We start from the raw sequence: 15,205 nt of genomic DNA, 5'->3' as shown, positions 1-15,205 counted from the left end.
TTAGTTTGACCCCATGGTTAACGGTGTAAATAAGAAGCCCCCCAAAATGTGTAAAATTGGATTTTATATTCATTTTCAATTTCACCTCTCAAACAGATTTTTTCGGTTTTGGAACATATTTTATGGAAGCATGAAGGAAGTCATTACAAAGGGCAATTGGTTCCGCAAAAAATAAGCCCTCATATGGGCGTGTAGATAAAAAAAAATAACAGTTATGGCTATTAAAAGGCAAGGAGAAAGAAATTAAAGTGCAAAAACTAAAATTGTCTAAAACTAAAAAAACAGGGTCCTTAGGGGGTAAAGATAATTATGTTGTAATTCTGTTGTTGTTTCAGGGAGTACCAGCTTTCACCATAATAAAATCTATTTTGTAGTATTTTCATTTCATTGTGTCCTTCCTTCTGGAAATGTATAAATAAGTTAAGTTGATTGGTCACTTTTAGAGATGAGCGAACTTACAGTAAATTCGATTCGTCACGAACTTCTCGGCTCGGCAGTTGACGACTTTTCCTGCATAAATTAGTTCAGCTTTCCGGTGCTCCGGTGGGCTGGAAAAGGTGGATACAGTCCTAGGAGACTCTTTCCTAGGAATGTATCCACCTTTTCCAGCCCACCGGAGCACCTGAAGGCTGAACTAATTTATGCATGAAAAGTCATCAACTGCCGAGCCGAGAAGTTTGTGACAAATTGAATTTACTGTATGTTCGCTCATCTCTAGTCACTTTCACTCTGTCTTGGGTAACACCCCTTTTGACAAGCGATTTGGTAACACACATTGTCATTTTATGCATACGTAACTGAGGCACAAAATGGAGTCTTGAGAAAACAATTCCCCATAAAATACCAGTTCTGGAACATCAAGTATTTACTAAAACAGAGTCAGTAGAGGCCACAGGTCCATTTTAAGGTGGTAAAGAATTAAAGGGGTTTTCCAGGAAAAAAAATTTTTTTTTTATATCAACTGGCTCCAGAAAGTTAAACAGATTTGTAAATTACTTCTATTAAAAAATCTTAATCCTTTCAATAATTATCAGCTACTGAAGTTAAGTTGTTGTTTTCTGTCTGGAAATAGTGCTCTCTGCTGACATCTCTGCTTGTCTCGGGAACTGCACAGAGAAGAAGAGGTTTGCTATGGGGATTTGCTCCTAAACTGGGCGGTTCCCGAGACACGTGTCATCAGAGAGCAATTAGACAGAAAAGAACAACTCAACTTCAGCAGCTCATAAGTACTTAAAGGATTAAGATTTTTTAATAGAAGTAATTTACAAATCTGTTTAACTTTCTGGAGCCAGTTTATATATAAAGTTTTTTTCCTGGATAACCCCTTTAAGAACAAGGAATATCTGATAAATACTTATCAGTAACAATACTATACATTCCTTACAGTTTTAAGTTAATATTTCCCATAAAAAAGTTGTACTTCTTGACTCAAGCTTATAAAACAGTGGTCGCAAACTGTGGCCCTCCAGATGTTGCAAAACTTCAACTCCCAGCATGCCCGGACAGCCGTTGGCTGTCCGGGCATGCTGGGAGTTGAAGTTTTGCAACTCTGGAGGGCCACATTTTGAGACCATTGTTGTAAAAGGAGTAATTGTTAAAAACCACATTATTATAGAGGACAGTTGTTAATACTATGCTCTCATCTGTAATCCTATTACTTATATGTAGATAATGAAGACTTTAAATCTATTGTTCACATAATATGTGTGCCTGTCATTAACAAAAACTGTTTATATAATGTAGAGAATACCATTATATGTATATTTGTAATATACATTGATTAAATAATTTGTATATATTTTTGGGTGAAAAACTGCTGTCCCTGCAGCTATTGCATGTGTGTCTCTGTGAGGAGTCCAAATACAGGAAGTGAGGGTGGGACAAGTAGGGCTCTTTGCTGGCTCCTGGCTTGTCAATCATCCATCAGAGCCTCACTGCACAGAGCCCTGCTTGTCCTCGGTGCGCAGAGCCCTGCTTGTCCTCGGTGCGCAGAGCCTTAATTGTCCTCGGTGCGCAGAGCCTTAATTGTCCTCAGTGCGCAGAGCCCTGCTTGTCCTCGGTGTGCAGAGCCCTGCTGGTCCTCAGTGTACAGAGCCCTGCTTGTCCTCAGTGTACAGAGCCCTGCTTGTCCTCGGTGCGCAGAGCCCTGCTTGTCCTCGGTGCGCAGAGCCCTGCTTGTCCTCGGTGCACAGAGCCCTGCTTGTCCTCGGTGCGCAGAGCCCTGCTTGTCCTCGGTGCGCAGAGCCCTGCTTGTCCTCGGTGCGCAGAGCCCTGCTTGTCCTCGGTGCGCAGAGCCCTGCTTGTCCTCGGTGCGCAGAACCCTGCTTGTCCTCGGTGCGCAGAGCCCTGCTTGTCCTCGGTGCGCAGAGCCCTGCTTGTCCTCGGTGCGCAGAGCCCTGCTTGTCCTCGGTGCGCAGAGCCCTGCTTGTCCTCGGTGCGCAGAGCCCTGCTTGTCCTCGGTGCGCAGAGCCCTGCTTGTCCTCGGTGCGCAGAGCCCTGCTTGTCCACCCACACTTCATGTATTTGAACTCCTCACAAAGACACACAGACAACAACTGTAGAGACAAAAATATACAATTTTTTTTAACCAATGTATATTGTAAATATACATATAATGGTATTATCTACATTATATCAAAAGTTTTTGCTAACGTCAGGTACACTTTAATGGACGCCAAGCATCTGCCTGACCTCAGGATCCCTGCTGGGCCATCAGCTGCTGAGCTTTCCATCTTTCAGGGTAGAGATGGTTTTAATGATTGTTTCCGATTGATCCACCAGCTTCTTGTTTATCCGACTTTTAAGTCTGGGTGCAAACGGTGCAGTTTTATTTGAGGTTTGAAGGTTTAGTACATAATTATTTACTAACATTTTATCTTAGTACATTATTATGGACATAAAGGGAATGCATCACCTACATTTTTTATTTATTGTTACTGATTAAAACCAGTTGCTAAACCATGTTTCTGTTTCCCGATTGTAATTTTTTTATACATCGTTACAAAGGCAGCCATCTTGTTTGAGCTGTTTTTATCAGCATTTTGTGATAGACTTTACTGCAAGGCCTATAGGGCATAGTAACAATAGACTTAAGGGGACTCTTGTGGCTTCTATATGAGAGTTTTTTTATGCATGCTCTGTGACCTGTGCAGAGCCGAAAAAACTCCTTAGTGCTTCTTTAAAGGAGAAGTTTTATGAGGAAAAATGTATCCCCTATGCAGCAGTCGGATTCCCCCCGATCTAAAACTTATCCCTGTCCTTTGGAAAGGGGTTACGTTTTTTCCCATGGTATATCTTCTTTAACTATGTCTGTAAAGTAATCCAAAAATGGAGCTGTAACTGCTAGAAATATATATATATATATATATATATATATATATATATATATATTTATTTATTCACAATTACAATCTACTAACAGCTAAAAAAAGAAAATCCTATGATATTCAAGGGTGAACAATTGTTTTATTAAAGTTGATGTAGTACGCTTATAGGTCTGATCTGTCTAGAAAAATCTTATTTCTTCCTCCAGGTCATTCCCACTCCCAGAAAGATCAAAGTCACTTATCTCAGTGGAGAAAATGGATTCATCACATATTTTCCTTCCCAGGTAAAGTCATTTTAAAATATTAGTGACACATTGGCTTGATATTAAAGGGGTTATCCAGTGTTTTTTGCTTTTATTTTATTTTTTCATTGTGCCTGGGCTTCCAAAAGAAAAATAACAAACCTTAAAGAGGTACTGCAGTGTAATACAACTTATCCCCTATCTAAAGGATGGGGGAAAAGTGTCTGATCACGGGGGTCCGACTGCTAAGACCCTCCTGCTCAACACCCTGACTCTCCCATGCATGGAGCTGTATCGACCCCCTACATGAAACGGAGGCCAACACGCCCCCTTCATGCATCTCTAATGGAGAGCCGGGGATACAGCCTATGGAAAACATGCAAAGAGTTTTGTATATACTTACTTTTCTTGGAACACAAGACTTATTGGGTGTTGTATGGTTGATTTAACAATTGATCTGCAAAAAAATTATAAAGACAATTTGGGGAGATTTATCAAAACCTGTGCAGAGGAAGAGTGGTGCAGTTGCCCATAGCAACCAATCAGATTGCTTCTTTCATTTTCCACAGGCCTCTTTAGAGGCCTGTGGAAAATGAAAGAAGCGATCTGATTGGTTGCTATGGGCAACTGCACCACTCTTCCTCTGCACAGGTTTTGATAAATCTCCCCCAATATAGTCAGGATACACAGTACTGAAAGGGGCATTAAAACTGTAGTAAATAGAACCATGTTGAAACTTTTTCAGTAGAACTTTTATTTACCTATAGAAAATAACTGAAGTTACATGGCATTTTAGCAGTTTTAGAGCAAACTCCTCAGGTATGTTAGCATGTACTGTATACAAAATAATTTATTGCACACATGATTTGAAGTTTCACTTAAATTTTGCAGGTCGCGCATTTGGACTATTGTACTGGTGGATTGGTACAACATGGTATCGTCTTACAACCTCTGCTTCCCTGCTGGATGTCTTTATCCTAACCAGGTTAGGCAAGCAAATTATATGCAAAGTTGATTGATAATTTGGGAATTTTAAGCTGCTATATACCATGTATTTCTAGTTCTTTCCAGAAAACTTGCAAAGAATGCTGCTCTAAATTACAGGTTATTACATAAATGTTCTCCCAATAAAATGGTTTTGTACACATTAAAACTATTTTATTTATAATTCAATAAATTATGTATTTTGTTTTTGTTAACAGTAACATCACCATGTGAAGGCTTTTTTTACCTATTGTTTAAGTTTATTGCTTCTTGGGTTTTCTTAATACATGTCTCCAAAACTGGGTGCCCCCCAAAACTACAACTTCCAGCATGTCTGGACAGCCTTTGGGTATGTTCACATAGCAGAATTTCCATACGGAATTTCACAGATATTAATTGCCCATTCACTTCAATGGGATTCCGCTATCCCAGTCACATAGCAGAATTTCCGCAGCGGAAATTCTGCACTCTGCAAAAATATAAGTCTTGTCTGATAATTTTGCAGAATCCTATTGAAGTCGGTGGAGGTTGAATTTCTGCGGAAAGTGCGGAATTTGAGTGGAATTTGCGTGGAATTTTCATGTTAGTAACACCATGTGGTCATCTTTATAAATGGATTTATGGGGAATCCTGCAGAATTCTGAAGAAAGCTCTGCAGAAAATTCAGCACAAATTCCGTGCAAATTCCGCAAATGTGGAACACCCCCCCCCCCCCCAAAGAATTCTGCAAGACACGGAATTTCTGCAAAATTTGTGAACAAACCCTTCGGCTTACTTGGGTTTTCCTAATACAGTTTTTCCCAACCAGGGTGTCTCCAGCTGTTGTGAAAACTCCAACTCCCAGCATGCTGAAGACTGTCTTAATATATTTTAATATATGAATTTTATTGGGAGGTACAAAGCAAATGGGATTGACAAAAGCAAATACTTTTTACAGGCATTACAGTGCTCTGAAGAAAGTGATGCAGATTCTGTTGCTCCTATTATTGCTAGCACTGATAGCAACAGGTAAGTACCATAGATGTATTCTTCAATTTTGCTTTTGTGTGTGTGTATTTATTTATTTTTTTAAGGATGGTACAAAATCCCTAACAGCCATAAAATAGAAAAAACAAACTGCACTGCTGAAAAAATGGGCTGGATAGTGAATATATTCAAGTATTGCTGTTTAATACTTCTAAATATGTAATCACGTGATAGATTAGTCTTCTGAATACCATGAAATTAAAGGTTTTTTTTAAGCCCTAGACATCTTATCCCCTATCCAAAGAATAGTAGATAAGATGTCTCATCGCTGGGGTCCCACCGCTGGGGACCCCCGCGTTCTCGGCTGCGAACTTAACTCCATGCAGGATGACTGGTGATGCAGGGCGGAGGCTCGTGTCATCACGGTCACGCCCCTCTAGTGACGTCACGGCCATGCCCCCTCAATGCAAATCTGTGGGAGACTCCCATAGACTTGCATTGAGGGGGCGTGGCCGTGACATCACAAGCCTCCGGTGCTGCACCCAACGCTCTAAACAAAGGCCGGGTGCAGCAGGGAGATCGCGGGGGTCCCCAGCGGCTGGACCCCCGCAATCAGACATCTTATCCCCTATCCTTAAATGATCACAAGAATGTCCCATGTCATCCCTGTGTAAAAGGAGTAGCTTCTGCTTCATTCACTCACTGTGGGACTGCTGAGCGATGTACTTAGCTGTCTCCATCAGTCCCGTAGAGACTGAATCGGTTTGCATTGTGTATGATTGATCACCGATCCATTTACAAGTAAATAGAAATGAGCCCCACATTGTAATCTCTGTGGGTCCTAGTGGTTGGGCTTCTACCGGTCATACACATATTACTTATCCCGTGGATACGTGATCAGTCTCTAACTTGGGAAACCCCTACTCTATAATATACAGCTTCACAAGCTTCATGTTTTTTAATTCCTTCCACAGGGTGTTTATTTACTAACATGTCTTTATTTTTTGAACATCCTTATTTCAGGTCTGTGGTATTTCTATCCCTTTGGCCTTCAGAACTTCTTGTTTGTCCCAAAGGCAACTTTTTTTGGGACAGAAAAGCCTACTAAAAGTGATTTTCCAAGGAAAGTGGAAACAGGATCACAAGACCCGCCTCTCTTATTACAGGTTTGTGACATAACAGTACAGTCTAAATACTTTGATGTACTATATGAGGATTCTCCAGTGTCCTATTTACTTAAAGATAAACTCAAAAATAATGATCACAAGGATCAATGACCCTAGTGAGGGGTGGACTAAACATATGTTTATTTAATACCTCAACTCAGCCCAAAAGGACTGAGCAAAAAGTCCACTTTTTATCCCTCACTTGATTAAAACTTAACTTTTAATTAAACAATAAAGTGGGTATACAGAGCTATAAGTGATTTTAAAAAATCCAGCATGTTAGCACCACATGTATTAGTGTACTTGTTGTCCCTAGGGACCAACTGAATATAGAAATCTACTCAGCGCATCTGCAGAATGCGCTGATTAAGGGTGCTTTTGCTGATATTTAAAATACTAACACACTGTCCCTCGTAACATGTTTCGCCACCAAAGTGACGTCTTCAGAGGTTAGGGAACAATGGCTATAAGAACGCCGCGTAGAGGGTTTATATAACCTCCCTTACCAAGGTCATAGCCCCTTCCTGTATTTAACCCTCCAATAGGGAACTATCAATAAGATTGGCAGTTCACCTACCCAATTGCCAGGATTATTAGATTAGCCAATCACAATAATGACACCTGGGCAGGTACTTACCTCCCAAGGTATACGTTAAATTACCTGTCTATCTTCCCCAACTGTAATCTGATAGGTCAATTCATTGCCACTCACGGAACTCCATCAGTTCCGGTTCCTTCTGCGCTGAATCACGGCAGGTCCCTAATGCGCCTGTGTAAAAACCACGCTTGCGCTCTGAATTGTAAACAAACAACGTCACTACGTAAGCTAGCGCATGCGCCCGTCCACCAATCAATCGCGCATGCGAAAAAACTTAGAAAGTAGAACGTAGTGGCCGGAATGAAAACGCGCATGCGGGAAAACTTAGAACTGGAAGGGTAGTGACTGCAGATTTAACATGCATGGGGGAAGACTAAGTTTAAGGGGTACTCACTAATAATGGCTTAAATCCAACCTACAAAAGTTCTGTTTAATCATTGTATCGGAACCAATATAATTATTCCTTTTACAATTCTGGATCCATTACTAGGTAAGTATATCCCAATAAAGAAAGGGGGGAAGGCAGGCAACTGTCAATCATATAGGATTTACTTATAAAATATTGTGTACAAAGAATTAGGATTAAGATTAACGAGGCTCCATATACAATACTAAATATAGTGGTAATAAGCCGAATATCCCATATACATCTACCTTTATTGTGTGTATGCCTCATACTATATACTGGACCTTTATTCAAGGATTGGTTGCTGGCCGGCAATAAATCCTGGGTGGACCTTCACAAATCAAATTGCAGTGTGAAGGGATTAATATAGCAAACTCAATGGTTTATAAAAGTATAAACATACAAAGTATGTATCAAAGAGTATACCTCAAATGCAAGCATGTTTCCACATTTGTAAGGTAAGTAGTCCAAGTGAAATTTGCAATAAATAGAATCCATAATCTTCATACACATAAAACAAAACGAAAATTATATATATTGTGGAAAAACAGGAAGGGAGACTGTCATAATGTATTGTGGGCGTAGCTCAACAATCAATGCTATTATCAATACACATATTAGTATAGATAAACTGTCACTGCTGGAGGTATGTCTCACTTTACAAAAATGTCTTGCTTTACAGGAAGGCTGAAAATGTAAAGCCCTCATTCAGACCTAATGGGCTTCTAGATTTCAATTTGAAAATCCAAAATGCTTCTTCCTTGAGAAGTTTACGGTTCAAATTTCCCCGTCGTGGACCTAAATTGCACTTTTGAATGCCCCAAAATTTTAACAAGGTAACATTACCGCTGTGAACTTCCCTAACATGTCTGGACAGAGGGGTATCCATATGGGTGTTAATTGTGCTCAGATGTTTGGATATTCTCCTCCGTAGTTGTTGAATAGTTTTACCCACATATAATTTCGGACATGGGCACTGGGCCGCATACACCACCCCAGTCGTTTGACAATTTATGAAGGTCTGAATCTTATAGCTCTTATTGTCCACCGGATTGGTAAATTCTTTTGTTCTAGGCATAAACTTACAAAAAGTGCAACTTCCACAGGGGTAAGAACCAGTGGTTGGTGACTTCAGCCACATTTGCATATTGTTCTCAGAGTAGAAACTATGAACAAGAGACTCCTTCACGTTTCGTCCTCTGCGATACGTTATTGCTGGTCTTTGGGGTAATACTTCTCTGAGGTCCATATCACTCATAAGTAAGGGCCAAAATTTATTCAATATCCTTACCACTTGATTATTGTTAGAGTCATATGTACCAATACAGCGTATGACCTTTCCAGATTCATTAGTACTTCTAGATTGATTAGACAATAAATAACTACGTGGTGTCGCTCTCGCTCTGGCATAGGCTCTATGGAGCCACTTTTTGGGATAACCTCGACTCGGGAATCTCTCATACAGCTCCTTACATTCCTTCTGAAAGGCCTCCTCACTGGAACAGTTTCTCTTAGCCCGTAAATACTGGCCTATCGGTATCCCTCTTTTGAGGGGAGGGGGGTGGAAACTATCCCAGTGAAGAAAACTGTTAGTGGACGTTTCTTTTCTATGTATGTTGGTATGTACTGTCCCATCTAAATCAAGTGATATAACCAAATCTAAAAAAGTGATCGTGTTAGTGTGAATTTCCGAAGTGAATTTCATACCTATACTATTTGTGTTTAATGCTGTTACAAATGAATTAAATTCAGTGATAGTGCCATCCCAAAAAATCAAAATATCATCGATAAATCTCCCCCAAAATAAAATGTGATTGGTGAAATCAGAAAACTCAGAAAAAACTATCGTGTTCTCCCACCACCCCAAAAATAAATTAGCATAATTAGGTGCACAAGCCGTGCCCATTGCGGTGCCTTTAATCTGAAAATAAAATTTACGATCAAATAGAAAGAAATTATGTGTAAGTAAAAAACGTAAAAGTGTTAACAAAAATTCATTGTGACGGTGAAGGTGAGTACCCCTAGTGTTCAAAAAGTATTCAGTGGCTTGAATTCCTAAATCATGGGAGATGTTCGTATACAGGGACTCCACATCCAAACTAGCAATAAGTGTTGTTACTGGAAACGTCAATTCTTGTAGTTTCGTAACTACATCTTTGGTATCCCGCAAATAAGACGGTAGACTTGTTACAAATTGTGCAAGGAATTGATCCACGTATAAACTGATTCCCTGAGTCAGGTTGTCATTTCCCGAAACGATGGGACGACCGGGAACAGGTCGGGTTTTCTTATGCACCTTAGGAAGTGCGTACATTGTTGCAATAGTTGGTGTAGGGTTATACAGAACTTTAAATTCATCCTCTGAAATCAAATTCTCACTTTTCGCTGTTATTAATATTGTCTTCAATTCTTCATTGAAGTCCTCCATAGGGTTCTTGGGAAGGATGATATAGGTGGATCTATCATCCAATAACTGCATTACCATCCTTTTATAATCATCTCTATCTAGAAGAACAATGTTACCTCCCTTGTCCGCTGGTTTGCAGACAAGGGAGTCATTGTTCGCCAATTCTCTTAATGCTCTTTTCTCTTCTTCCATTAGATTATCAAGTCTAGTATTAGGTTGTAATTCTGTTATTTCTTGACAGACCATGTTTACAAATGTGTCAATGTTCGAGAATTGGGATAGACTGGGAGTCATCGTCGATCTAGGACGTAGACTCGAGAAGGGTGGATCCATCACCACTCCTTCCTCATTTTCTCTCTCTAACTCTTCCAAGATTTGAATGGCTTCTCTTTCTCTTTGATCATTATTAATCCCATTTCTTGACAAATTTAAGTGAACCTTATGTAGAGCCAATTTCCTCCCAAACAAATTAATATCTTTAACCCATTCAAAGGATTTGAATCTCGGTGTAGGGGTAAATGATAACCCTTTCTGTAACACCCTTATTTGGCTCTCAGTCAGTTGATGTGAGGATAAATTATAAATCTGTAAATCTTGGGTCCTAGATGTCAAAACATGTTGGGCCCCATCATCTTGTCCCGAGATATTATTCCCATCCCTAAAAAAGAGGGAGTTGCTGCTGTTGCTCCTACGCCAGTGGCTACCGAACCAGTCATAGCCGTTGTGGCTGTTGTTGATACCGAAACTGGTGGTGCTATATTCGCAACGGGATGGTGTGCTAGCGGTGTTAACTGTAAAAAGGAGGATGAGCCAGAGACAGGTGGTATATATCCTCCTTGTTCCCTAACCTCTGAAGACGTCACTTTGGTGGCGAAACATGTTAGGAGGGACAGTGTGTTAGTATTTTAAATATCAGCAAAAGCACCCTTAATCAGCGCATTCTGCAGATGCGCTGAATAGATTTCTATATTCAGTTGGTCCCTAGGGACAACAAGTACACTAATACATGTGGTGCTAACATGCTGGATTTTTTAAAATCACTTATAGCTCTGTATACCCACTTTATTGTTTAATTAAAAGTTAAGTTTTAATCAAGTGAGGGATAAAAAGTGGACTTTTTGCTCAGTCCTTTTGGGCTGAGTTGAACTATTTACTTAAAGGACACTCGGAAAGTTCTTTGTTTCCGGGACTGGGGACGTGCCGTAACGCCAAGTCTCCTTGTGACGTCACGCCACACCCCATCCATTCATGTCAGTGGGAGGGGATGTCACAGCCACTACCCAATGTATGGCACTGTCTGCTTCTGGCTCTGTTTTCTGTAAATGCAGACTCCCTGGTTTAGGTAAACAGCTGATTGTCCCGGTGACCGCACCTCACCAATCAGATATTAATCACCTGATCTATCCTGAGGATAGACTATTAAGACATTTTAGCCAGGAAAACCCATTTTAAACTAGATTGGCACATGTGTTAAGAAAGAGTCTAACACACTTGAATGTTGTTAAGACATGAATGCCGATCTTGGTGTAAATAAGAGTAAAATTCGGACGCATTTGCAAAAGTAAATCTGATAACTTCTCTATGCATACAACTTTACACTCCAAGCAAGCCCCCCCCCCCCCCCTCTAATACAGCAACACTGAATATAGACAGGAGTTGTATTCATGTGACAAACCCTTTGCGTTAAATTGTATTTATTTTCGTTTTATAGCCCAAAAAAGCTGTATTTCTGCTATAAATGTTTAATGTGCATTTTTTTTTTTTTTTTTGGTTCCTAAGAATGAATTCGTGTTTCGCATGGAATCTCTAGAAAAGAGGTTTCAAGGTCTAGAAAATGAGCAGAAGTTGCTGAAGCGTGGGGAAACAAGTTCAAAAGCTGTCAGTGGCCTCAGTCGAGATGAGGTGGTCCAAGTCTTTAAAGATCTATCTACATCGAAGGATGCCGCTTTAAGGGAAGTCATCCTGCAAGAAGGTGCAGCCAGAACAAAGGTAAAGCATTCTGGTTATTTTAAGGGGCCAGTTCACACTAAAATTTCGGAGCCCTTAATTTCTGCTTAGAAATTTGAGTGCAGCAGCCTTCCATTGTTTTCAATGGGATTCTTCTGCACTGCTCAATCTTAAATTCTCACAAATTCAAATTCCGAAAGAATGAACATGTTTATTAATTCAGTGTAATCCACTTGGAAATGCATTTCTGTTAATGGAGACAGCATATGTCCAAGCGGTCCTTAAGCTGCTGCTGCTGCTGCATACAGAATTTCTCTGAGTGGATATTCTGCAGTGTGAATGGGCGCTTACTTTAAAAAAAAAAACAAAAAAAAAAACAGCAGACTATTGTAATGTGAATGGATTTTTTTTTTTATTGTGTATATCCTAGATTCAAATGGCAACAGTTAAAGAAGATCAAGAGCATAGTCTTCAGGACATCCATCAGAAAATAAGTCACATGTCCAAGGTAAGTAACACACCACCTTAGAGTAATGTCTTGTGTAGTAAACTCCTTTTTTAACCCCTTAAGGACTCAGGGTTTTTCCGTTTTTGCACTTTCGTTTTTTCCTCCTTACCTTTTAAAAATCATAACCCTTTCAATTTTCCACCTAAAAATCCATATTATGGCTTATTTTTTGCGTCGCCAATTCTACTTTGCAGTGACATTAGTCATTTTACTCAAAAATGCACGGCGAAACGGAAAACAAAATCATTGTGCGACAAAATCGAAAAAAAAACGCCATTTTGTAACTTTTGGGGGCTTTCGTTTCTACGCAGTGCATATTTCGGTAAAAATTACACCTTATCATTATTCTGTAGGTCCATACGGTTAAAATGATACCCTACTTATATAGGTTTGATTTTGTCGCACTTCTGGAAAAAATCATAACTACATGCAGGAAAATTTATACGTTTAAAAATGTCATCTTCTGACCCCTATAACTTTTTTATTTTTCCATGTATGGGGTGGTATGAGGACTCATTTTTTGCGCCGTGATCTGAAGTTTTTATCGGTATGATTTTTGTTTTGATCGGACTTTTTGATCACTTTTTATTCATTTTTTAATGATATAAAAAGTGACCAAAATACGCTTTTTTGGACTTTGGAATTTTTTTGCGCGTACGCCATTGACCGTACGGCTTAATTAATGATATATTTTTATAGTTCGGACATTTACGCACGCGGCGATACCACATATGTTTATTTTTTATTTTTTTTACACTGTTTTATTTTTTTTATGGGAAAAGGGGGGTGATTCAAACTTTTATTAGGGAAGGGGTTAAATGACCTTTATTAACACTTTTTTTTTACATTTTTTTTGCAGTGTTATAGGTCCCATAGGGACCTATAACACTGCACACACTGATCTCTAATGCTGATCACTGGCGTGCATTAACACGCCTGTGATCAGCATTATCGGCGCTTGACTGCTCCTGCCTGGATCTCAGGCACGGAGCAGTCATTCGTCGATCGGACATCGGGGAGGCAGGTAAGAGCCCTCCCGGTGTCCGATCAGCTGTTCGGGACGCCGCGATTTCACCGCGGCGGTCCCGAACAGCCCGACTGAGCAGCCGGGTCACTTTCACTTTCACTTTAGAAGCGGCGGTCAGCTTTGACCGCCGCTTCTAAAGGGTTAATACCGCACATCGCCGCGATCGGCGATGTGTGGTATTAGCCGCGGGTCCCGGCCGTTGATTAGCGCCGGGACCGACGCGATATGATGCGGGATCGCGGCGCGATCCCGCTTCATATCGCGGGAGCCGGCGCAGGACGTAAATATACGTCCTGCGTCGTTAAGGGGTTAATCTATTTGCTGCATTTCGGTATTTTAAAGAGTATTGGACAGAGAAACCTTTACAATATCATATGTCCCCCTTCTGGAAATTGGTGAAGGATCCTGTGGCCAGACCCCACTGATCTTAAAGGAGTGCTGCAGCTTTAGACAACTTTTCCCCTGTCTGCAGGATAGGGGATAAGTGTCTAATCACAGGGGGGTCCAAATGCTGGGACCCCCGCAATCTCCTGTGTTGTGTCGACGACACAAGCATTAGCTGTGCAGAGCCGTGGCAGTTCCAGGTCCCCGTATGGGAGATCGCGGGGGGTCCCAGTGGTCGGACTCACCTGCGATCAGACACTTATCCTGCGGATAAGGGATAACTTGTCTAAGGCTGCAGTACTCCTCCAACTTTTAAGACATTATCATTTGTTGGCCTATTGTAAGGGCATCAATTTTTGATTTTTTGGGCCTGACGTTCAGGAGCCCCATCGATAAGTACAATGAAGGCGTTGCACCCTTTTGTCTATTGTTCACACAACTGCTCATCTGTACTGGTGAGCTTACCTGATTCTGCCACTAAAGTAAATAGGACAAGCTACAGTACCAAGCACAGCCACTTGTACAGATAAGCTGATGTTCCTGTGTGAACAATGAAGGAGCACGGGGCGCTTGTAGCTGTCCTAAGGCCCCTTTATTGTGCTAAAAAAGGGAGCCCCTGAGGCCCAACCTATGAGATTAAAGGGGACCTGTCATCACTTTCATAATGCCTCAACCACAAGTCATAGGGGTGGTTCCGGGTGGCTTCTGTCTTCCCCACCAGCCATGATTAAAACTTGTCACTTTACATGTATACTATTTTTATAATATTACTTTTATGTTTTGTTTTATGTTCACAGTGGGATCTGTTCTAATATTTAACGGTTGGGAATTCATATTGATGTATTCGAAGGATTCATTGCTATGTTTTTTTTTTTTACCTTTAGGCTATAGAAGACCAGATTATGCAGCTTAAAACAGAAGTCAAAAGGTATTTTTTTAGATGCTCTGAAAAAGTAGTCAGTCCATCCACTGAAAGAATTTGAAAAAAACAGTTTTTTTTTCCCAAAAAAAAAGCACTACACCTTGTGGCATGGTATGTGTTGTATTACAGCTTAACTCCATTGAAGTTAGTAGGGACAGCTACTACTGGGTTGGGTCATATGGATAGTATATATGATGAGTGGATGGCTCCCTAAGTGCCTTGTGTGATTGCATACACAAGTGCTGAGGCAGGGATGACTCTCCACACCATCTGGGTCTCTGTAAGCAGACGCAATTCATTCCAAGAGCTGCTTCCAAGACTC

The 15,205-nt window shown here is 40.5% G+C and overlaps 1 protein-coding gene across 5 annotated transcripts in view; it reads left to right on the top strand.

Annotated features, from left to right (window-relative positions):
* Positions 1-15,205, top strand: part of SUN2 (Sad1 and UNC84 domain containing 2) — a 63,544-nt gene that overhangs the window by 20,696 nt on the left and 27,643 nt on the right. For all 5 annotated transcript variants that reach the window (XM_056523883.1, XM_056523885.1, XM_056523880.1 and 2 more), the window contains 7 exons: positions 3,533-3,610; positions 4,460-4,553; positions 5,490-5,560; positions 6,542-6,684; positions 11,875-12,084; positions 12,473-12,550; positions 14,846-14,889. In XM_056523883.1, the coding sequence (XP_056379858.1) occupies positions 3,533-3,610; positions 4,460-4,553; positions 5,490-5,560; positions 6,542-6,684; positions 11,875-12,084; positions 12,473-12,550; positions 14,846-14,889 (718 nt within the window). The remainder of the gene's footprint in view (positions 1-3,532; positions 3,611-4,459; positions 4,554-5,489; positions 5,561-6,541; positions 6,685-11,874; positions 12,085-12,472; positions 12,551-14,845; positions 14,890-15,205) is intronic.

Source organism: Hyla sarda, chromosome 6 (assembly GCF_029499605.1).
Source record: "Hyla sarda isolate aHylSar1 chromosome 6, aHylSar1.hap1, whole genome shotgun sequence".
Taxonomy (NCBI): domain Eukaryota; kingdom Metazoa; phylum Chordata; class Amphibia; order Anura; family Hylidae; genus Hyla; species Hyla sarda.
The sequence above is the reverse complement of the archived record's forward strand: the minus strand, read 5'-3'. Positions and strand labels throughout refer to the sequence as shown.